Source organism: Nerophis ophidion, linkage group LG03 (genome assembly GCF_033978795.1).
Source record: "Nerophis ophidion isolate RoL-2023_Sa linkage group LG03, RoL_Noph_v1.0, whole genome shotgun sequence".
In the NCBI taxonomy this organism is placed as follows: Eukaryota; Metazoa; Chordata; class Actinopteri; order Syngnathiformes; family Syngnathidae; genus Nerophis; species Nerophis ophidion.
Window position 1 is genome coordinate 42668306 of NC_084613.1, and position 24732 is coordinate 42693037.

Genomic DNA, 24732 nt, shown 5'->3' on the forward strand with positions numbered 1-24732 from the left:
AGTCTGGTGTACAGGCGTTTCACTCACTATTATCTCTACACGTTCACACACCTGGAGAGTGTCCATCCATCCATCCATTTTCTGGGGGGTGCTGAAGGCTATCTCAGCTGCACATGGGCGGAAGGCGGGGCAACACCCTGGATCAGTCGCCACCTCATCACAAGGCCAACACAGATAGACAGACAACATTCAGAATCACATTTACACACTCGGGTCAATTTAGTGTTGCCAATCAACCTATCCCCAGGTGTATGTCTTTGGAGGTGGGAGGAAGCCGGAGTACCCGGAGGGAACCCACGCAGTCACGGGGTGAACATGCAAACTCCACACAGAAAGATCCCGAGCATGGGAATGAACTCAGGACTACTCAGGACCTCCGTATTGTGAGGCACATGCACTAACCCCTGTTACAGTACACCGTGCCGCCCTCTGCAGAGTGTGAACATACAAAAAAGGCAGTTCCAGAGAAACAACTAACAATTTGCAGTCATGTTGTCGTTATGGTAGAGCATACAGTCAATTATAGCTAATGTTAGTAGCTAATGTTAATAACGATCAATTGTTTCAGACTTTTTTAGAAGACATCAATCATGTATAGGGATACATTTACCTAATAATTTCTATGCATTTTACTAACGCAATATATATTTCATTTTTCTTTTTTGTGCTCGGGGTGTTTTTGGAAAATTGATTGATTGATACTTTTATTAGTAGATTGCACAGTTCAGTACATATTCCGTACAATTGACCACTAAATGGTAACACCCGAATAAGTTTTTCAACTTGTTTAAGTCGGGGTCCACGCTAATCAATTCATGGTACAAATAAATACTATCAGCATAATACAGTCATCACACAGGGTAATCATCATATTATATACATTGAATTATTTACATTATTTCCAATCCGGGGGGTGGGATGAGGAGCTCTGGTTGATATCAGTACTTCAGTCATCAGCAATCATCAACAATCAACAAAATATAATTTTGCCGTAATTATTCTCAATATGTAGTAAGTGCTAGCTGAGACAGCTTTATGTCATTGACGTCAATGAAGAAAAACATATTTTTACAGGTTCCTCCCACAGGGTATGAAGACAATGTTACACCTAATTCAGTCCTCTTGAGTATTCCGTTGACTTTTATCATGGCAGATATGCAAAACCTGATGCATTAACACATCCCACCTTTCAATTACCACTAAGCTGTGCATGTCTAGTCAAGGCAGAGGTGATGTCTGGGATTAAGCATGTTTATTAACTGTATTGTTTTTCTCGTTTACAGAACCCTGTTGGCGCTGGGTTGCCGAGTTGTTCAGGTCAATCCAAATGCTGACGAATCACTAAAGAAGCTCAAACTCCCGAAGAAGTAAGAGCCAACGTCTTCTCTTTCGTTAAGATACTGAGAGTTTTGTCCTAACCTGATTTATAATCGTTCAATATTTAGACATTCATGACTCTTTAAAATGTTCTCTGTTGTAGCTTTATGATGTCCAGTGGTTATAAACCATCCCCTCTAGACTTGTCTGAGATGAAACTGACTCCAGGCCAAGAGTTGCTGGTGGATAAATTGGCAGAAAATGCCCACAATGTTTGGGCCAAAGACCGCATCAGACAAGGATGGACCTACGGCATTCAACAGGTTAATGGGCTGTGCTCACACATTTTGTTGATCATGTTTTGTGTTCTTTATTTTTCTCTTACTTAAAGGGGAAGTGCCCTTTTTTTGGAATGTTGCCTATCGTTCACAATCATTATGAAAAATAGGACGATGAAAGTTTTTTTTTTTTTTTTTTTGCATTTGTTGGGGCGAGGTGACCAAGCGTCTTTTTGTGTCGTTCTGGTCATTTTCGTGTCCTAAATGGCTGTCAAAGTGTACCAACTTCTCAGAATACTTACTTAGTCTTCTTCTGTCCAGTTGAGATGAATGATTTATGATCTTGAATAAACGTTCAGGGAGCAAGGATGCAGCAGACAACTCGATGATGTAAACATAGGGACACATAGTGGTGATCACTGCATCGCTATAAATAGTTTGTCTGCGTTAGCGCTTATAATAACAATATCACCAATACTCGAGTCATGCCAAAGACTATAAAACTGGGACCCATTACCTCCCTGCTTTGCACTCAGCATCAAGAGTTGGAATTACGGGTTAAATCATCAACAATGATTCCCGGGCACAGCCACCGCTGCTGCCCACTGCTCTTCTCACCTCCCAAGGGGTGAACCAAGGGATGGGTCAAATGCAGAGGAAAATTTCAACACACCTAGTGTGTCTGACAGTCATTGGTACTTTAACTTTACTTTAACTTGGTTAATATTCAAATAACGAAATGTAAATGGAGTATTGTTGGTGGTTTTTGAATGGTTATTGGATTTTATGAGCAAACTAGAGTTGCTCCCGTTGGCTCCACCGTAAGCAGACTCATTTAATATTTAGAATGCATAAAAAAAAAAATCCATCCTTCGTCATGTCTTGTATAATGTTTGTGAACGATAGGCAAAATTCCAAAAAATAGTGCAGTTCCCCTTTAAACTGTCACCTTGTTGGATCACGCATTGAAAAAATTAAGTAAATGCCCTTTGAATTTATGTTGCTTTTTTAACTTTTTAATTGTATGCTATATTCATACTGCAATGAATAATATTCTGATGAATTGTAGTTCTCATGTCTTGTAATTATTGTTGCTACAGTAAGTATTCAGTTCAGATAATGTTTGATTGAAATGTTTCCATATTGTCTCACAGTGAGGCATGCTGGGTTTGATTTGAACACACATTAAAGCAGCCCTATGAGGCCTGCATATGTTGTTTTTGGATGTTTTCGACTCCGGAAGATTTTATTTTATTTTTTAAAGAATGATAGCCGTTTGAAGTAAAAAAGAAAAAAAAAAGTTACGGATTTCTGACTGACACATTGTCCACTTTTGTGGCTTCCTGCAGGATCTGAAAAGTAAACGTAACCCCCGCTTGGTCCCCTACTCCATGTTGGATGAACGTACCAAGAAGTCTAACCGCGACAGTCTACGGGAGGCCATTCGCACTTTGATTGGTTATGGTTACAACGTAGAGCCATCTGATCAAGAAGCAGGTGTGTCTTAATTGTTACTTTACCAACACGTATGGACAATTTTACACACTTTGTGGAAATGACTGTGCCCCGGTGCACAAAGCAAAGTCTATAAAGTTTGATGTGGAAGAACGTAAGAGCCCTGACTTAAAACCCATCAACACGTTTGGAATGCAATAGCTATATTATTTGTGAGGCCCTCTGTCAGGTCCAAAATTAATGTTCAACAATATTTGTGGACAAAAGTAATCTCAAACACTCTTCAAAATTGTATAGAAAACTAGTCTTTCTCTGTTGTTATTCCTTCCAGGACAAGTGGTTGAACGGCTCAGCATTGACAAAATCCGCTTCTTTCGAGTAGAGCGAACGTATGCGGTGAAGACAGGCAAATGGTACTTTGAATTCGAGGCGGTGACAGGAGGAGACATGAGAGTTGGCTGGGCCAGACCTGGATGTAAGCCAGATGTGGAGCTGGGCACAGATGATCTAGCTTTTGTTTTTGATGGATACCGGGTAATCATTTCTCCTATTATATTACATGTTGTATGTAAAAGCAATAGAGCATGTTTTCTTTAGTGTACAGTGGAACGTCAATTGGTTTTTGAACTGGGTTCGTAAATAGAAAAGTTTGTACATTCAACCAAACTTTTCTATAAAAACAATGTAAATATGAGTGATGAATTACAGCCCCTATTTTAGTAAAGATTTGTACACTTTGAATTAGGGATAGCCAATTAATACAATTTGCAATGAGGGTCCTACCAGATGTCATAAACAAGTTCAATGTTAAATCCATCCATTTTCTACCGCTTATTCCCTTTCGGGGTCGCGGGGGGTGCTGGCGCCTATCTCAGCTACAATCGGGCGGAAGGCAGGGTACACCCTGGACAAGTCGCCACCTCATCGCAGGGCCGACACAGATAGACAGACAACATTCACACTCACATTCACACACTAGGGCCAATTTAGTGTTGCCAATCAACCTATCCCCAGGTGCATGTCTTTGGAAGTGTACTCCGGCTTCCTCAATGTTAAATATTAAGGATTATTTCACATAATGTGCACATTGTGGCTTTTGCGGTAATTGGTGTTTCAGTAGACTGTCATATGCTCATTCCACAATGTTGCATGCATCCATATTTATGTTCCAAAAACATTTATTTTAGTTCCCATCCAGTTCCACCAGTTTTCCTTAGAAATCAGCATTAAAACATTGTGTGTAAGATATTTGTGTGACTTTTACTAATAACATAAAGTAGCCAATTAAAAAAAAGACAGAACATGTTTGCAGTCAGTGTTCCATATGCTTGAAATACACACAGGGCCACAGTCTGAACATGGGAAGCTGCTTGTTTGGGCGCTGCTGGCACAGAGGAGATGTGGTGGGCTGCATGATCAACATGGAGGACAAATCCATGATATTCACCCTCAATGGAGAGATACTTATCACCACAAAAGGCTCTGAACTTTGCTTCACTGACTTTGAAACGGAGGAGGGTGAGACAATGTGTGTGTGTGTGTGTGTGTTTACGGGCGCGTGTGTGTGTGTGTGTGTGTGTGTGTGTGTGTGTGTGTGTGTGTGCGTATGCGTGTGTGTGTGTGTGTGTGTGTGCGTGGTTTTCTGTAATCCACATGTGGTCAAAATTTTTATTTAAACTCAAATATTTCCATGAATTCAAAAGTATATTTTAAAAGTGGTAGGATATATTACTTGAGAAGGTCAAGCCCCTATTACCTTTGCTTGTGTAAGTCTCATGTTTGACTGAAGCTTGCAGTTGTTCTTTCTGCCAACATAAAAAGAATGCCCTCATTGGATGAACTCAGAATAAGAAAGTCCTATCAGCAAAGAGCGAAGAAGGAGAATTCAATTTAGAAGGGATCTTTGATCATTTTTGTCTTTCCTGACTTATAAATGTTGTTACAAAATTGGATACTTGTAATAAACAATGCCAAAGCTTCAAATAAAAAGGTTAATGCATTTTTGCGTGAGTTTGCACCAGGGCCGTCACTAGACCTAATACTGCACACCTGGGGCACAAATAATTCACGTGAGCGTGTAAAGCGCGCAAGCAAAAACATTTTTAGCACTTATTTATCGTAAAAAATACATAAATAGTGCTTTAAACTATGAAATCATATCAGATTATGTTGTATGGATCTTTGATTAACCACCTGAAATTAACTACTGCATTTGACCTACTTGTGCACTTTTTTACTCCAGACTTCTAAACTGCTACTGGTAAAAGCAAAAAGGAAGAGCAATGAATCTTTTTGAAATATATATTGCAGTAATCATCTGCAAATTTAACATCTACAAAAGTAAAACCAAAAATAAAGCACCCCTACATCTCTGGGTTCTTTTATATTATTTAATTTACATTTATGGCAATGTGGCTAATCCTATTTCAGATACACAAAACTATAAAATATACACAAAACAATAAAGCCACAGTAGTAGAATAAATGAACAGCTGTTGTGTGTCTGTTCAGGAAATCATTTTCTGAGAAGTAAACTGTAACGTCTCGTTTTCATTTTTGCAAAGTGGTCAATCACTCTGGACAGACATGGAAATATTACAGTAACTGTTATACAGTTGACCAGTGGTTCCCAATTGGTGGTTCGTGACATAAAAGTGGATTGTGTGTCATTTTCAGTGAGTCGCAGGCAGATGTGTGCATGGAAAAAAAAAAGTTTAGGGAGAAAAAAATCAAATTGTGGCAACAAAAGCAGATATTTTTAGCCATTTTTCTAGTCACTATTAGTGAGTATTTTAGCAAAAGGCAAACCGACTAACAAGTTGGAGGTGGACTCAGGACAGACATGGAAATATATATATTTTTAATCTAAATGGGGCAACAAAACCTGAAATTTTCAGCCATCTTTCTGAAAACAAATACAGAAATGTTACTATTTTTTCTGGAAACGAAACCAGATGCTTTAGCTGTAGCCATTTTTCTGGTGACAAAACAAGATTATTTTAGTCAAAGTCACACCGATTAACAAGACAAGTCTACTGTGCTTTTTTTCTGTGAAATAAACTTGAATGATTTAAAAATTTGGCTCACGACTTGATGATATGGAAAAATGTTTTTCTTCCTGAAGATAAACCATTTGAGAAGCACTCAACTCACACATGCTTACTCCAAATCATTGATGCAGAACCAGCAGACAATAACCAACATTATGTTTAATGTTCATTGGAAATTCCCCCAACAGCTCGTACAGCAAATGAATATGTTTGTCTTGATACAAGGAATAAGGTTAGCTAAATTAGCATCAACTTAAGACAATGTTGTTGCCTAGCTAGCTAGGACTTCACTTACATCTCTCATTCCTGCTGCTTTTTCTCTGCTGCGGGTGAATAACTTTCTTAAATTCATCTAGGAGTTACAGTTTGAGTCAAATCAAAATCAAAATAATGTAATTAACAAATTGTTGTTGGCTAACGTTACCTACCTCAGCAGTGATTTGCATCGCTTCTCTCTCTCTCTCTGTCTCTCTCTCTCTCTCTCAACTGAAAGATCCACACGTGAATAAATTACCATATTAAGTAGCCATGTGCTCATTGTTTCGTGGAGTGAATACAGTAGCAATCAATTACCATACTAAGTAGTATGTGCTGTTGTCTATGTTATGTAGACTTAAAACTCTGAAGCGTTTTTTTTTTATTGGTGAAATTTTTACTGGGGCACTGCAGATCAACAGTGGGGCACGTGCCCCAGTGAAATCTGTCTGGCGACTCCCCTGGTTTGCACACAGTTTTGGATGCCTCTGACCACAGGGTTTTCTAATCTGGCTACATTGTGATGTCACAGCGAAGTGGATGTATTTATTTGGACATTTAGCAAAGCTATCAGCCAGAGGGGAAGAGCTCTGTATGAGTCCGTTTGAAGTAACAAAAGAAAAAGTAAGATTAAGTATTATTTTCATGTAATCCTTGCATGCGCACAGCAACACTACCGTGCAACACACTCTGGCATTATTGCTGCTACAACCAGCTTTTTAGGCAGCTTTCGATCTCAGAGTGTGCAGGTGTATATAATGTTATGGAGTCTACCAATCAATATGTTTATTTTCAACTGTGTCTGAAAAAATTATACTTTATATACAGTGCACATTTTCAAAAGACACATGTTGATACTTTTGGAGTGGGTGTACGCAGAAAATAGGTTTTGGGACAGTGGAGCAAAATTTCTACCAAAGCATATCCAATATATATTATCTCGACCTGTGGTTCTCAAATGGGGGTACACGTACCCCTGGGGGTACTTGAAGGTATGCCAAGGGGTATGTGAATTTTTTTTTTTAATTTACTAAAAATAGCAACAATTGAACTATTCTTGAACTATTTGGAAAAAAGATATAAAAAAATAAAAACTTGTTGAAAAATAAACAACTGATTCAATTATAAATAAAGATTTCTTCACATAGAAGTAATCATCAACTTAAAGTGCCCTGTTTGGGGATTGTAATAGAGATCCATCTGGATTCATGAACTTAATTCTAAACATTGCTTCACAAAAATATAAATGATTAACATCAATATTTATGGAACATGTCCATAAAAAGTCTAGCTGTCAACACTGAATTTTGAATATTTGTATTTTTTTTTCAGTTTATGAACTTACATTTATATTTTGTTGAAGTATTATTCAACAAATATATTCATAAAGGATTTATGAATTGCTGCTATTTTTAGAAAGTTAAAAAAAAAAATCTCACTTGTCCCTTGGCATACCTTCAAGTACCCCCAGGGGTACGCGTACCCCCAAAAGAGGTATGCTGATTTACAACATGACATCGCGCACGCTTTTATATCACACAATCTACGTGACGGCTCTGTAACATGTTGTATGAAACTTGTGCAGAACAACGTAAGTGGCCGCAAGACGTACTTCGTCAAAAGCCATACAGGTCACACTGAGGGTGGCCGTATAAACAACTTTTACACTGTTACAAATATACGCCACACTGTGAACCCACACCAAACAAGAATGACAAACCGATTTTGGGAGGACGTCAACACCCTAACACAACTTAAACACAAGAGAACAAATACGCAGAACACATTGCAGCCCTAATTCTCCCGGGCTACAATGTACACCACCTCAACCGACGCAAGTAGGGGCGGTGGGGGGTTGGTGGTAGCGGGGGTGTGTATATTGTAGCCCGGAAGAGTTAGGGCTGCATGAGATTCTGGGTTTTTGTTCTGTTGTGTTTATGTTGTCTTACGGTGCGGATGTTCTCCCAAATTGTGTTTGTCATTCTTGTTTGGTGTGGATTCACAGTCTGGCACATATTTGTAACAGTGTTAACGTTTTTTTTACGGCCACCCTCAGTGTGACCTGTGTAGCTGTTGATCAAATATGTCTTGCCATAGCACACGTGCGTATCACATAGCCAGATGCAACACAAAACTGGGCTTGCACGCTGTCTGTACAGGATGTAGAGGGCGCTAAAGGCAGTGCCATTATGGTACCCCCTGAATATTGTTGATTGGGTAATACTCGACAGGGATTTCGAGAGAATGGATACCCTGAAATTCAGGGGTCTCCCGGGAAAATTGGGAACGTTGGCAAGAATGACCCTGTAAAGCGCCGTTCATATTAAACTCGCGGGCCGCACCAACATTAAATTGTCATATCAAAGTGCGGGCCGCAAAATAACGTCTCACAGGCCGCAATTGGCCCGCGGGCAGCATGTTTGAGACCCCTGATCTAAAGGCTTCATACTTAGAATGCACAGCTATGCTTGATCTGCTTATTTTTAATGCATCACTCCTCAAAAGCGCCAAAAAGTCAAAACAAAAGAAATGGCACAAATTGACAAATATCTCCGCAACTGTGCAATACCTAATTATGAGAAATGTTATGAATATGATATTAATATGATTGGTTTCAAAGGAACATGTACAGTAAAAATTACTTAGTGTAGTTCCTGCTTGATTTCACTTAAATCGCCATCGTTTACTGCTACTACACAGAGAACTAAGTGGCTCGTCAAGGAGATTGAGCGATGTCAAGGAGGGGTTCTGCTTTCCTGAGCAATCGTCAGAAAACTATACAATGAAGCATTAACTTTTGCTTCCTGTGCAGGGTTCATTCCAGTGTGCAGTCTGGGCTTGGCTCAGGTGGGTCGTATGAATCTAGGCAAAGAAGCCAGCACCTTCAAGTACTATACCATGTGCGGCCTGCAGGAGGGTTTTGAACCCTTCGCTGTCAACATGAACCGAGAACTCACCATGTGGTTCAGCAAGCGTTTGCCAACGTTTGTCAATGTGCCAAAGGACCACAATCATATCACAGTATGACCAAACACTTTAATACCTCTTCTAAACAAAAATTGGACGGTTGACATAACTTTGTTGGTTCTTCTCAGGTAACCAGGATTGATGGGACCATTGACAGCCCTCCGTGTCTCAAAGTCACTCACAGGACATTTGGCTCTCAGAACAGCAATGCAGATATGGTGTTTTGTCGTCTCAGTATGCCTGTGGAGTTTCATTCCTTCTTCAAGACCAGTCCTGTTGTAGACATGAATGGAGTGCATGACGATGAGACCCTTAAGGTTAAACACAGGTAGTCCTCTATTGTACATTGTTGTGTTAAAGGGGCCCTATGCAGGTTTAATATGAATAAACATGGCCAAATTAAGGCACAGTTTTGCACATCCAACCATCCATCTTCTTCCGCTGGCCCTCCTACTGGTCGAACATGCCCTGAATACCTCCCCAGGGAGGCGTCCGGCAGCAGTATTCTGACTAGATACTGGAGCCACCTTAACTACCTATCGTAGCGACTTTATTCCGAGCTCCGTCCGAATGACAGAGCATCTCACCTGATCTCTAAGGGAGAGCCCCTTGGAAAAAAAAAAATTCAGCCACTTTTAACTGTGATCATGTCCTTTCGGCCACAACCCATAGCCCATGACCATAGGTGATGGTAGGAACGTAGTTCATTCGGTAAATTAAGAGCTTTGCCTTCCAGCTCAGCTCCTTCTCTACCTTGACGGACCAATGCAGAGTTTGCAATACTGCAGACGCTTCACTGATCTCACAATGCATTTTCCCTCATTCGTGAACAAGACCCCGAGGTACTTGAACTCCTCCACTTGGGGCAGGATCTCGTCCCACCACGCCCGGAGTTGGCATTCCACCCACATGGCCATCAAAACAATTTAAATTTCAATGTGCATTTGTTGAAAAATCTTTCATCTTAATGGCCCATCAAAATGTATAAACAAGGGTTAATTATCAATGTGGCAGGTTTGAGGGTTTAGGGAAGTTTTGAATCAGGCCTTATGGTCTAGTCACAACTATTGTCATACAGTACATCATACAGTACTATTATACTATCATACACTACATTTTAAAACAGCTTCCACTCTGTTTTCTGTCCATTTGCCATTATTCTAGAAATATCAGTAAGATCAGTGGTCATCATCATTTTGAACATTCAAAAACAAATAAATAATGTGCACTGGAACAAAAGCCTTCACTAAAATATTTTTTTCCACAAATATATTGAAAAAATAAACCATGTGTAATGATGAAGAACTAAGATTTTAGTGAAAGTATGAATCATTATGTTTGTCCAAATAGTGGGTCACCAAATAATGACGTTTGAAAGAAAAAACCCAAGCCAATTAAAACTAATGCTGATGCCTCGTTAAATGTTGTTAAATGTTGTTGACCACAGATATCCACTGCGATCTGTGCGGCACAGTGATGAAAGTAGACGTGTGGACTACAGCAGCATCACAACGGTAGTGAAACCTCATTGAATCAACATTGTTAGAAAATCCATTTACGCCAACATTTCCACTTTTTGATGTGTCATTGCAGTACTACCACTCTGTGAGGGTCTTTGCTGGTCAGGAACCTGCAAGTGTGTGGGTGGGCTGGGTGACTCCCGACTACCATTACTATAGCAACAACTTCGCTCTCAATAAGACCAGAACTGTTACTGTCACCCTGGGAGATGAGCGAGGACGGGTCCATGAGAGGTGAGATTTGGATTCCAATCTTTTATAGAAATTATATGATTTTTAGTATTTATGGACTTTTTTTTGATAGCGTGAGGAGGAGTAACTGCTACATGGTGTGGGGTGGCGATGTGACCAACGCAGCTCATGGTCCAAACCGCAGCAATGTGGACCTGGATATTGGATGTCTCATAGACCTGGCCACCGGCATGGTGACATTCACTGTCAACGGCAAGGAGGTATCCATCTCCTATCAGGTAATTAATGCATATGAGGTAATAAATATTAATACAGTCATTTATTAGTGGATGACTTGTGGATATACAATGCAAATGTGCAATTGTTCATCCATCTCGTAAGAGTTCGTTGACCTTGTCAGGAACTTTTTTTTTGTCTTTGCATATTTTAAGTCCTGACGTTTGCATTGTTGAATATCAGACATTTGACAATTTCCCTGTTCAGCCTTGAGAATTCTTTCAAGGGTGTAATCTTCTTAAGTTCTCACTGAAATCTGTTCAGCGTCACCCCAGCGCTGAGTCATCCTCACCAGCCTGTTTATAGTGCATACACTCATCAAGCATCAAGTGGTGAAGTTTCCTTATGCCCTATTAAGCTGCTTTCCACAAGTCATTTCATACAGTACGCGGATTTATGCGTCAACCTTTTTTGTCTCCAGGTGGAACCCAACACCAAGCTTTTCCCTGCTGTGTTTGTGCGACCCACAAGCCCTAACCTCTTCCAGTTTGAACTCACCAAGATAAAGGTGGAGTTTGTGATCCTCAAACCACTTTACCCTTTAAGTGGTACATTGTATGTTGTGTGACAACATTTTTGCAAATTATTCCTTTTCACATTGTGCCAGTGCAGATGCTTTTTGACCAATGAACTATCTGCAGTGTTTAGGACAACCCTTTAGGTATTGTACCATAGTTTTTGGTCCCCCAAGAAAAAAGGCACCAAAACTTGGTACATGAAATTATTTTTTTGTACTGTTCAAAATTTTTTGCAAACAAAATGCATATTTTACTGTACTGTACTAAACTGTTCCACTTGAAACAACGCTAAAGGCAAGATAGTCGGATCCTTCTTTCTCTGTTTTTCTCCCTCACAAACACACACTCACACAGAAAACTGTTCAGCCTTGACTAGCTCAGCCAGGGCCTTGTTTAGCATTCTAATGTCTTCATAAGATGCAAAAGGCTTATGGGAAAAGGGCAGATACACAGAATAACCCATTCACACACATCACATCATCCCTCGTTTATTGCGGTTGATCATGACCATCATCAACACATTTTCGCAAAGTAGGATTATTATTAACACATTTAATGTTTTCATGGTTAGAACATAAAAAAACAGTTTATGACGTACTAAATATGTTTTTTTTAACATTGTTAGAGCCATCGAAACATGAAATAACACCCATATTGTCGCGTTTAACATTTGTTTTACCCAATATAGCCTTGAATGTGTTCTACTGCAAATTACAGCAGAAGCAGAATAAATCAAAGCCGTCCTGGGGTCAGAGCACATGACCGGCCCTTTAAATCTTGTGCTATCAAGCAAAATATCCTGTGCTTTTAGCTTGGTAGTCAGCATGCTTGCCTCCGGCAACCAAAGATCACATCTTGCTCAGAGCAGTAGGAAAAACACTATGCAGTCGATGGAAAAAAAGTATATCACTGCTACACTTGGTCTCTTTTTTTCATTTTCTTTGCGTTTTGCCGCTCCACTTTCATGTTAATATGAACTGCCACTCATGTTAACTTTGTAGTAAAGATGCTCACCTAGAATGGCGTTATGTGTGTCTTAATGTTAAGGTCGCAAAGGCAGATTTTGAGAACAGAAAAATATGTTTTGCAAGTAAAGGAATTATATTTTCAAAATAGATTAAACTCAAGCATAAAATGTAAACATTTGAGCAAATATAAATGTATTTGTGGAGGGGGCCAGAGACAAGTACTCGATGCCGAGAGATCTGTCTAGCGAGATTACAAGTCTGAGCTAAATTCCTATTTATAATCTCTGACTGTCTCATCCTTGCGTCATTGGAGCAGACGTTTACAACTATGTTTGTAAAGCTTGTGGTGCGATTAGCCTGTCGTATGTGTTTACTAGGCCTTTTGCGAGTCAGCTCCCAAAAATTAGCTTCAATGTTGGGTGCCTGGGCCCCGTGAATAAACTTAATTGTGGCTGGTTTGTTAGGCTGTATGTTCCGGGTGATGGAGTCTCCTATGACTAAGGTTTGATGTCCGGTAGACCGGGGTGTAGGACTTGTAGGTTGCTTAGGACTGATACAAGCTGGGCTAGTCAGCTCGCTACAGCTAACGCTAGAAAACGTGTCCACGGTGTCTAAAGTTACAAAATGACTGTACTCTAACTGGCGGACACAGCCCTCGACGAGGGCGAATCTATCCAGTCGAGTTTTTGCTGTCTTCGGAGCACAGTAGCAGCAGCGTGAGGGGGCAGACGCCTTTGGAGCATAGCTGCTTTGGACTGCGACTATCTTAGCTTCGTTAGCTTAGCACAGGGGTCGGGAACCTTTCTGGCTGAGAGAGCCAAGAAAGCCAAATATTTTAAAATGTATTTCTGTAAGAGCCATATAATATTTTTTGTTAACACTGAACACAACTAAACACGTGCATTTTTAAGTAAGACCAACACTTCTAGAGTATAATAAGTCTCTTATTCTTTGGAATAACATTATTATTCTAATTCTAACTGTGGAAGGACGTGGCCTGCGGGCCTGCAGCAAAGCAGGGTGTGCCAGGACCGGCCTCAAAATCAGCGACAGGTGCGTAGATAGCCCATCTGGGCCTTGTTATCTAATCACCTGTCGCTCTGTTATAAGCAGCAGCCAGAAGGAGAGACGGGGTTGAAACTGGAGCCAGAGCGCGAGCGAGAACGAAAGAGAAAAAGACAATTGCTGGAAAGCAACTGAGAGACTTATTGAAAAATAAAACAATATTGTAACCTTGAAACAGGCTCTCATGTCGGTGCTTTGTGGTCTGAAGAACCCCCAGGAGGGCAAGCCCCACACTAACCAATAATAAATAAATTACTTCTTACCATTAACGCAACTTCTTGAACATAAAAAAGCATGAGAATATTTTATATTTTGAACGTTATTTTTAACAAGTGGAATTATTCATTACTTATCGTGTCAAGCGATGTCAGCTCAGATTTATCCGAGAGCCAGATGCAGTCATCAAAAGAGCCACATCTGGCCCACGAGCCATAGGTTCCCTACCCCTGGCTTAGCAGTTACCTAGCTGAGAGAGAGGCAATGAGACAGATATCGGGTGCTTTGTAAGTTTGATAAGACTACTAATCATATTTGAGAAGGAATGAAGTAAGCTGTAAAACAATTAAAAGCACACATATAGAAAGCTAATACTTAGCTCCTTTGCAACAGCAAGCGGCAGCAGACTTTTCTGGATGTGACGTCACTCACCGCTTGAGAATTAAAGTTTGAGTTTAAACTGTGAAGCGAAATCTGCTTTATATTTTTTGGGTGTATGTGTGTTGATGTCGGGTGATTTATCTCTTGTTTAGAGAGAAATACTTAATGTTAAACATAATGAGATACTTTTTACTGTAACCTAAATTGTAGAGCACTCTGGTCAACTTTATTTTAAAAATCTGCTTTTAATAAGCAGTCAATTTTAGTTTGTTTTTAAATAAAATGTAATATGTAATACACAATCGGCCTTCCAAACGCTTACTTCCCTTGTTGGACAATCCGGCTTGTTTCTCTGATCAGTTTCGTCAAAAGGGGTTTCTTCAGGGTGGGTTGTTAGCCCTCTGCAGGATAGTTGGTTGGTGGGGCTGTCACCTCACGGTGTACCAACATGCTGGGGTAATTTTTTGTCTGGGACCTACCCTGGAACCTGGCCTGCGGAGGGTGACCCTACCACCAGCTAGCTCCCGACGGTATCATTAGAACGCGCAACCCCCCTCCCCATGTCAAGGCCAGACCCAAGAGAGGGGGCTAGATGAATACTGCACTGTAATACAGTACATAAATACAACTTAATTAAACTTTTATTTGAAGCCAAAACATATAGAACATGGTTTTAAAATAAATATTTTAAAAACAGAGTTAAAAACAAATATTTTGTTTAAATCTGCGATGTAGAGAATCCCCAATATTTAAAGCGTGATATAGTTAGGGATGACTAAAGTCCACAATTTATGTTATCTTTAAAATTGTAAGCACCACATTGTGATAGTTACTCACAGAGCTTTCTAACCACTTGAATGTGATGCTACTTTGTGCAGAACGCCATGCCACTATCGTCAGCCATCTTTAAGAGCGAGCATAAGAACCCAGTGCCCCAGTGCCCCCCTCGCCTGGACATCCAGACCATCAATGCGGTGCTGTGGAGCCGCATGCCAAACACATTCCTCAAGGTGGAAACGGCGAGAGTCAGTGAGAGACACGGATGGTTGTTGCACTGTGTGGAGCCTCTGCAGATGATGGCGGTTCACATACCCGAAGAGAACAGGTTAGTTTTCCTTTGGAAAGATTCATTTTGGATTATTGATGTTGGACGGTTAGATAAGATTCAACTAGATTACTGTAGGTTAAACAAATTAGTTTTGATTCGATTCGATTAGATAAAACATTTTTGATCACCTTGGCGTGTGCTCTCAGGAAAATTATGGTTCAAATGGCAGCAACACCAAATTGTCTACAGGTCAAAATCAATAGCAGCACATCATACAGAGAAAATAGAAACAGATAAATAGCATAATAAAGTAATGATATAAATTCTATGCATAATAATAACAATAATGATCAAAGTGCATTGTCCCTGTGCCTCTTACCATGTTTTATCTTCCCTCTATTTCTTACGTCTCCCACTCTCCCCTAACAATGAGTCCTGTAGTTTGATGGAATAGGGAACAAAGTACTTTTTAGGTCTATTATTTTTTTTATCCTGGGGAGAAGTCACTGAACAAACTAGTTTGCCCAGCACTGGTCACAGCCTTAGTCTGGACCTCACAAAGAGTATAACCATCCATCCATCCATCCATCCATCCATTTTCCTACCGCTTGTCCTTCGGTTACTGGTTGAACCTGAAGTTTACAGGTTCGTTCCCCGCCTATTGACTTCCAAATCGCTGCCGTTGTGTCCTTGGATAGGACACTTCAACCTTTCCCCCGGTGCCGCTCACACTGGTGAATGAATGATGAATGAATGATAGGTGGTGGTCGAAGGGGCCGTAGGCGCAAACTGGCAGCCACGCTTCCGTCAGTCTACCCCAGAGCAGTTGTGGCTACGATGTAGCTTACCACCAGCAGGTGTGAATGAATGATGGGTTCCCACTTCTCTGTGAGCGCTTTGAGTATCTAATAATACAAAAGAGCGATATAAATCTAATCCATTATTATTATTATTATTATTATTTATTATTATTAATTTTCTCCAAAAAACAACTCACATACTACCACATGTTGCATTTAGAGCAGTGGTCCCCAATCACCAGGCCGCAGAAGATTTTTTTATAATTATTATTTTTTATTTATTTATTTATTATTATTATTTTTTTTAATTAAGTCAACATAAAAAATACAAGATACACTTATAATTAGTGCACCAACCCACAAAACCTCCCTTTTTACAAAAAATAAATAAATCGGCCCCCCTTCACCCCCGCCCACCCAGACAGGCCACGGGACAAATTATCAAGCGTTGACCGGTCCGCAGTTACAAAAAGGTTGGGGACCACTGATTTAGAGTGTCAATTCCATACAAGGGATCTTTAATTTCCTTTAAAAGTGAACTCTGCCTTGATACATCTATGAGATCCATCCATCCATTTTCTACCGCTTATTCCCTTTTGGGGTCGCGGGGGGCGCTGGCGCCTATCTCAGCTAGAATCGGGCGGAAGGCTATCCATGTGTGCATATTTGCATTTTCCATTTTAGTGCTTGTAAAAAGTATAGGACATTGTCGCGCCTGTCTCATGACAACCCCAGAAGTCCACACTATTATAATGCTGGCTTTGAAAATTACTTGAAATTTTGTATTGTCCTCCATTTTTATTCCATACCGTGCAAAGCAAGTACCAATAATAATATTTCACTACAACATCCATATTTTTTGTAAAGTGTCAAAGTATACAAAACACATTAAATTTTGTTTTTTTTGCCATAAGGGCAAACAAATTTGCATAACGAATGGAATGTGTTTATTTGCTTTTAAACAATAAAGGTTTACAATGACGACTGCACATTAAAATGGCCGTTATGCCTTTAAATTATTCACATTTTGATATAAAATGTTCATGTAAATGCTTTAAAAATGATGTGATATATGCATAAACATGCCGTTACTACCCACAATTGCAAACAAAAAGGCAGAAAGACAAAGGAGACTCATTGTTTGCATATTTTGGGTATATTACGGGTAAACAGTACTGAAGTACAACTTCATTGACCTACTGTTTCTTGATGTATCATGAAAAAAATCTCTGGAAAAAAGTACAGTAATCTGTTCAGATACGGCATTTTTTCTATGTATCGTTTATGATCATTGATATAATTATCTATTATCTACTTAAAGGTGTGTTGACATCATGGAATTATCTGAGCTGGAGGACATGAGGAAGTTCCACTATCACACTTTGAAGCTCTACTGTGCTCTCTGTGCACTGGGCAACACCCGCGTGGCCCACGCCCTCTGCAGCCACTTGGACCAATCACAGCTCTTATACACCATCGACAACCAGTACCTGTCTGGCATGTTACGTGAGGGTTTTTACAATCTCCTCATCAGCATCCATTTGGAGACAGCCAAAGAGGCTCGACTCATGATGAAAGATGAGTTCATCATCCCGGTCACGGCTGAGACGCGCTCAATCCGACTCTTTTCTGATGCTTCCAAAAAACACTTTCCACCAGGGGTGGGGCTCAGCACGTCGCTCAAACCCCGCCTAAACTTTGCTCCGCCGTGTTTTGTCAACACCAAACGGGAACATTATCTGTACAGTCCCCAGATACCCCTGGACGCATTAAAAGCAAAAGCGATATCAATGTTGACAGAGGCTGTCCAAGGAGGCGGTCACTACATCCGTGATCCTGTAGGAGGAGGGATCGAGTACCAGTTTGTGCCCATCCTGAAGCTCATCAGCACGTTGCTGACCATGGGCGTACTCTGCAGTGAGGATGTTCACAAGATCTTGCTCCTTATTGACCCTAATGTATTTAGTGAGACACCCAAGGAAGAAACCATCGGTACGACAGACAAAGAAGGACTAACGGCGGCCGAGAAAAAGGCGGTGGAAGCTGGAGAGGAAGAAGCAGCCAAAGAGGCTAAACAGCTGATGAAAGGGCTTCTGGAGAAAAGGCTGCCTGAACCTGTGAAACGGCAGGTGATAGAATGCACACATAACCCGATTATGTTCATACACTGCATGTGAACAGGTGTACATTACATTGACAGGGACTTACATGGTCTGACCTTTCAGTCAGTGGCAAACAACACATGGTCTTCCTTTGCAGATGTGCGAGCTGCTGCACTATTTCTGCGACTGTGAGCTGAAGCACCGCATTGAAGCCATTGTGTCCTTTTCGGACAGCTTCGTCTCCAAGCTGCAGTACAACCAAAAGTTTCGCTACAACGAGTTGATGCTGGCGCTCAATATGTCTGCCGCCATTACCGCCAAGAAGACCAAAGAGTTTCGATCACCTCCTCAAGAACAGGTAAAATATCACTGTAGTACTCATGCAATGATAATGCATTTCAGTTAATACCGTTACCCTCACAGGACAGCTGGGGCATTATTTATTAAAGGTTTGTGTGTACTAAAACTTGTAAACTTGGTAGTACACGGAAAGCTGCTCTACCCGAGCTTGTGCGCAGAGGATTGCATCTATTAAATGATCAAAATGGCGAGCATAATCTATTGAGCGTGTCTGTCTTTATATAGAAATGCTGATTATCAAAACGCCCACCACACCGAGAAAAGGAGATGCAAATATAATAATTACACAAATAACCATAATTAAATGACTTAATTGTGTCATTAAAAAGTGAGCATTATTTTTTTCATTGCTTACATTAATTTGATTTCATTAAAGGCCTACTGAAACCCACTACTACCGACCACGCAGTCTGATAGTTTATATATCAATGATGAAATATTATCATTGCAACACATGCCAATACGGCCGGTTTAGTTTACTAAATTACGATTTTAAATTTCCCGCGGAGTTTCCTTTTCAAAACGTCGCATAATGATGATGTGTATGATGACGCGTGTTTGTGACGTTATTGGTTGGATGGGACATATTAGCCAGAAACCACTTGCGGCTAAAAGTCGTCTCTTTTCATCGCGCAATTACACAGTATTTTCGACATCTGTGTTGCTGAATCTTTTGCAATTTGTTCAATTAATAATGGAGAAGTCAAAGTAGAAAGATTGAGGTGGGAAGCTTTAGCCTTCAGCCACATAAACACACAGTGTTTCCTCGTTTAAAATTCCCGGAGGTGAAGCTTTACTATGGATCGGCGCAGTCAAGCGAACATGGATCCCGACCACTTGTCAACCGGCAGGGTTCGGTGAGAAAATTGTGGTAAAAAGTCGCCTCTTACCGGAGATCAGCGGAGCGTGGCCGTCCATGCAGCTGCCGTGACTTCCCTCAGAGACTGGTGTCAACACACCCGTGGACACACCCCTCCGACTACCCGGTACTATTTAACTCACTAAAACACTAGCAACACATTAGAAAGATAAGGGATTTCCCAGAATGATCCTAGTAAATGTGTCTAAAAACATTTTAATCACTCCCAATGCAATCAGCTTTTTTATTTTTAACTTTATTTATTTATTTTTTTTTTTTTTCTAGTCCTTCATTATCAATATCCTCATCCACAAATCTTTCATCCTAGCTCAAATAATGGGGAAATTGTCGTTTTCTCGGTCCGAATAGCTCTTGATGCTGGAGGCTTGCATTATAAACAATGTGAGGATGTGAGGAGCCCTCATACCGGAGACGTCATCGTCTGCTACTTCAGGTAAAGTCAGGGCTTTTTTATTAGCGACCAAAAGTTGCGAACTTTATCGTCACTGTTCCTTACTTAATCCTTTCAGCAAAAATATGGCAATATCGCGAAATGATCAAGTATGACACATAGAATGGACCTGCTATCCCCATTTAAATAAGAAAATCTCATTTCAGTAGGCATTTAAGTATAATCTTTTTATTTTCTAATTAAATTAAATAATTGTATTCTCTGTCAAATTGTCCAAATGTTTAGAAAACTGAGATAGATCCATATGCAAAATTACAATTCATATCATTTGACTATTTTTTGGAGGTATAAAATGTTAACAATAGCCAGCAAGATGTCAGAGACGATAAATCCTCACCCTACCACACATTAAAGTATGTATCACTGACCACAGACACAGCCTGCAGCCTCTCTGGCTCAAACCATGCATCTAACTAAATTATTCACAAGAGACGTTTTACATAACTTATGTATTTTTTTACATACATGACTAATTTAGCTGCCAAGATTCCGATTCCCATATTTGTATGTTTTTTACAGCACTGCATGCCTTCTTTTCGGACTAAAGTCAATCTTGGAGCTGTTCTATCCTCCAAATTAAGTCTTCTTTGTCCATTTGTATTCGCATATGCTTTAAGGCATGTACAGTACAGACTGGGGTGTCATTTTTAAGTGAGGGAGCACAAATGCACACACACTCTCGCACATGCACGCACACACACACTCTCATACACACATCGACACACTTGCGCCCTTCGGGGTCACAGCTGGATACAGAGTTCTGTGCTTTAATGACTTGATATGTCGTCCTCAATTCTGTGAGTGCTGAATTAAACATTTGAACTTTCTCACCATAATTCTCTCTCCAGGCTTGCGAGCAATGACTGACTAATTGTAAAACAAAATTGTTGTTGTGTCCTTATATTTTAGATTAACATGCTACTGACCTTCAGCACTGGTGACGACTGTCCTTGCCCATCAGATACCCAGGAGGAGCTTTATGATTTTCACAACCAGCTGCAGCTACATTGTGGTGAGATGAAGATTAATGATGAAGAAATTGCAAATCCTTCAGAAATTGCGGGTGAATGTTGAAAGAGGTTGTCGCCAGTGGGAAATCAGCTCCCAAAAGGCTGTGAGCAGTGCAGGGATGATATGTTCACTACTTATAATTTTCATTATCTCCCTGCTTGGCACTCAGCATCAAAGGTTGGAATTGGGGGTTAAATCACCAAAATGATTCCCGATTGCGGCCACCGCTGCTGCTCACTGCTCCCCTCAACTTTCCAAGGGGATAGAAGAAGGGGATGGGTCAAATGCTGAGGGTAATTTCACCACACTTAGTGTGTGTGTGAATATCAGTGGTATTTTAACTTTAACTTTACTTTTCCTAAATAAGACACATACAGTAAGTTTGAATCACTTATGAAATAGTGATAGAGCTGGGCGATATGGCCTTTTATTATTATCTTGATATTTTTAGGCCATGTCACGATACACAAAATATATCTGAAAATTTTGCCTTAGCTTTGAATGAACACTTGATGCATATAATCACAGCAGTATGATGATTCTATTTGTCTACATTAAAACATTATTGTTCATACTTCATTAATATATGCTCATTTTAAACTTTCATGCAGAGAGGGAAATCACAACTAAGTCAATTTACCAAAACTGTATTTATTAAACAGTTACTAAGCAGTGGCACAAACATTCATGTCATTTCCAAAACAGAAAGTGCAATATTGTCAGAGACATTTTAAAACAAGCTATGAGTGCACTTTTGTGCATGATGTCACTAAGATGACATATCAAAACAATACTAAATTAAAGTGCACTTTTTGTACAGAACGCCACTACAATAGTTTAAAACAAATGAAGTGCACTTTTGTTCATGATGTCACACAAGATATTTCAATAAGCAACAAATAAAAATAAGCTGCATAATAAGGAATCAAATCAAGTGTATGTCCTTCGCTATGTGGTAGGTGCCTGCGAACGTTATCTCCTTCTGTTGTTGACTATTTTTTCATGCGGTGTTAATCTGGAAATAGTTGCTTCAGCATTTTGTTATTGTGGCACCGAACTGTGATTTTGACATGCAGAGTATCAAGCACCTCTTATTCTCTTGCGGGTGACTTTTCAAATGATGCTACATTAGCAATGGTGCTACTTTTTGTAGAAACGCTTTTGCCGCATAATTGTTCAACATATTCCCGCTTGAAGACAATCCACAGCCAGACGATGGACCCCGTGCTGTTTTTCTTGGGAATTAATTCTTCCTTCATTTGTTACCAGATTCGCACCTTCTCTCTCTTGTATTACCACACGCATCGCACCGTTAGCATCACAGCTAACGTTACCATGTCGCTACCTGTCTGCTCAATGAGAGCGTGTGATGTTGCACATGTGACGCATGTAAGAAGGTGCACTTGTTTTAAGTCTCTGTCTCCCCTCCGCCCTCCCCCGACTGTGGACTTTTTTTGTTTTTATAGAACGTCTGGTATCCATTATCGGAAGGGGGGCTACTGTCTGGCTTGTCACTGACAGTTTGGTTATGTTTGGGTTTTCCTCTGTGTTTGTGTTTTATTTCCTGTCAGCACTCTTATGTTGGTTCCAATTCCCGCACGTCACCCTGAGCACTCGTTTCCCTCACCTATCCCTGATTAGCAGCCTGTCACACCTGTTGCCAATTGCCAATCAGGTTAGTATTTATAGTTGCCTCGCCCTCCAGTCAGTGCTTGAGGATTGTATACTGTAGACCATGGGAGTCAAACTCTGGCCCGCGGGCCAAATTTGCCCCGCCTTGTAATTTCACTTGGTCCTTGAGGCAATATCAAATTAACATTAGAGCTGGCCCGCCGCTGTAACACCACATTCACCGCTAATACTGTTACTTGCCAACCCTCCCGATTTTCCCGGGAGACTCCCGAAGTTCAGTGCCCCTCCCGAATTTCATCCGGAACAACAATATTTGGGGTGGGCTTTAAAGGCACTGCCTTTGGCGTTCTCTATAACCTGTCTCCACGTCCGCTCTTCCTCCATACAAACAGCGTACCGGCCCAGTCACATAATATATGCGGCTTATACACACACACAAGTGAATGCAATGCATACTTGGTCAACAGCCATACAGGTCACACTGAGGGTGGTCGTATAAACAACTTTAACACTGTTACAAATATGCCCCACACTGTGAACCCAATCCCAACAAGAATGACACATTTCGGGAGAACATCCGCACCGTAACACAACATAAATACAACAGAACAAATACCCAGAACGCCTTACAGGATTAACGCTTCCGGGACGCTACAATATACACCCCCCGCTATCACCAAACCCTGTCCACCTCAACCCCACCGCCGAAAAGAGGCATTCAATATTTATCAAAATTTTATTTGATATGCCATTGATATTTTTTAATTATTATTATTATTATTTGAAACTCGATTTTGCATGTCACTATAAAGTTATATAAGCCTTGCTTGTTCAATATTCAATGCAAAACTTGTTTGGGTCCCTATTAAAAGGTTAATTTGTTCAACCTCGGCCCGCGGCTTTGGTCAGTTTTAAATTTTGGCCCACTCTGTATTTGAGTTTGAAACCCCTGCTGTAGACTGTTTGCTTTCTCCAGTTTTCCTTGAATCCTGATGCCTGTTCCCTGCTTTCCTGGTTTCCTGACCCCTGTCTTCTGGTTCCTGGTTCGTTCCTGAATTTTTGACATTAAAGTCATGTTTTTCTGCATCAAGCCTGCCATCACTGCATCGTCACTAGCAGTTCCTGACATAAGTGGCGCTTTCCATCATTTTCAGAAGACTGTATTGCAAAAGGAGTAACACCCCCACTCACCTTCCTCTCACAGGAAATACTGTATATCCAGGAATGGGGCCATATGAACCCTTTTCCCACTGTAACTAACCGATACAACAATAAGTGTATAAAGTTCACAAATACTCAGAACACATTTGTTTTTCATTCATTTGCTCTCTTTAACAATGTTAAACTGTGGTACGCGTACCAATAGTGACAAACATAATATTTGATGCATTATTTAAGTGGAGTGTTTTATTTTCCTATATTCAAACTGTTCAAAGAGTGTGTAATGTTACAGTGACCATAAATACGAAATTTGTTTGCTACATAAAACGTTCGCCTAATTTTTAATGAATACTTGGCCTACTACACTACTGTATTTAAATTTTGGTCGTTATGGTGGTATAATGGTAGCCAAGTGTTTTCTGAAGTGGTCCTTGGTGAAAAAAGGTTTGAGAACCACTGAATTGTATTATTTGTAAACGTCATGGTTATTATGTAACAGCGTTGTTCCTAATACTTCTAAAAAACAACTAGTCAAATTTGTAATTGAAGAAATAATTGCCCCAGTCCACTATTAGAAAAGGGTAAAGCTAGCTAAAAAGTAATACTGTGGGAAGGTAAACAAAATTTAGAAATGCTACAGGCATGCCTCTTGTTCAACATTTATTTTTGCAAGTTTAAATGTAGTACTGTGTTTCTCCCTGTTGTTTTTAGTATATGTATTCACTATCTGCTTTTTCTGTTGCTTTGCGTAGCAACAGGGGAGATATTTTGGTCACACAAAGGCAGGACAAACAAAGTTAGAAACAGTGTTACCCGTGGGACATTAGGA

The 24732-nt window shown here is 40.3% G+C and overlaps 1 protein-coding gene across 4 annotated transcripts in view; it reads left to right on the forward strand.

The window, feature by feature from the left end:
• Nucleotides 1-24732, forward strand: part of LOC133549610 (ryanodine receptor 3-like) — a 373912-nt gene that overhangs the window by 208421 nt on the left and 140759 nt on the right. For all 4 annotated transcript variants that reach the window (XM_061895194.1, XM_061895196.1, XM_061895195.1 and 1 more), the window contains exons 23-37: nt 1284-1367; nt 1481-1640; nt 2945-3092; nt 3382-3584; nt 4394-4568; nt 9168-9376; nt 9451-9650; nt 10770-10836; nt 10916-11076; nt 11147-11312; nt 11732-11818; nt 15337-15563; nt 17628-18435; nt 18566-18766; nt 21009-21111. In XM_061895194.1, coding sequence (XP_061751178.1) covers nt 1284-1367; nt 1481-1640; nt 2945-3092; nt 3382-3584; nt 4394-4568; nt 9168-9376; nt 9451-9650; nt 10770-10836; nt 10916-11076; nt 11147-11312; nt 11732-11818; nt 15337-15563; nt 17628-18435; nt 18566-18766; nt 21009-21111 — 2999 coding nt within the window. The remainder of the gene's footprint in view (nt 1-1283; nt 1368-1480; nt 1641-2944; nt 3093-3381; nt 3585-4393; nt 4569-9167; nt 9377-9450; nt 9651-10769; nt 10837-10915; nt 11077-11146; nt 11313-11731; nt 11819-15336; nt 15564-17627; nt 18436-18565; nt 18767-21008; nt 21112-24732) is intronic.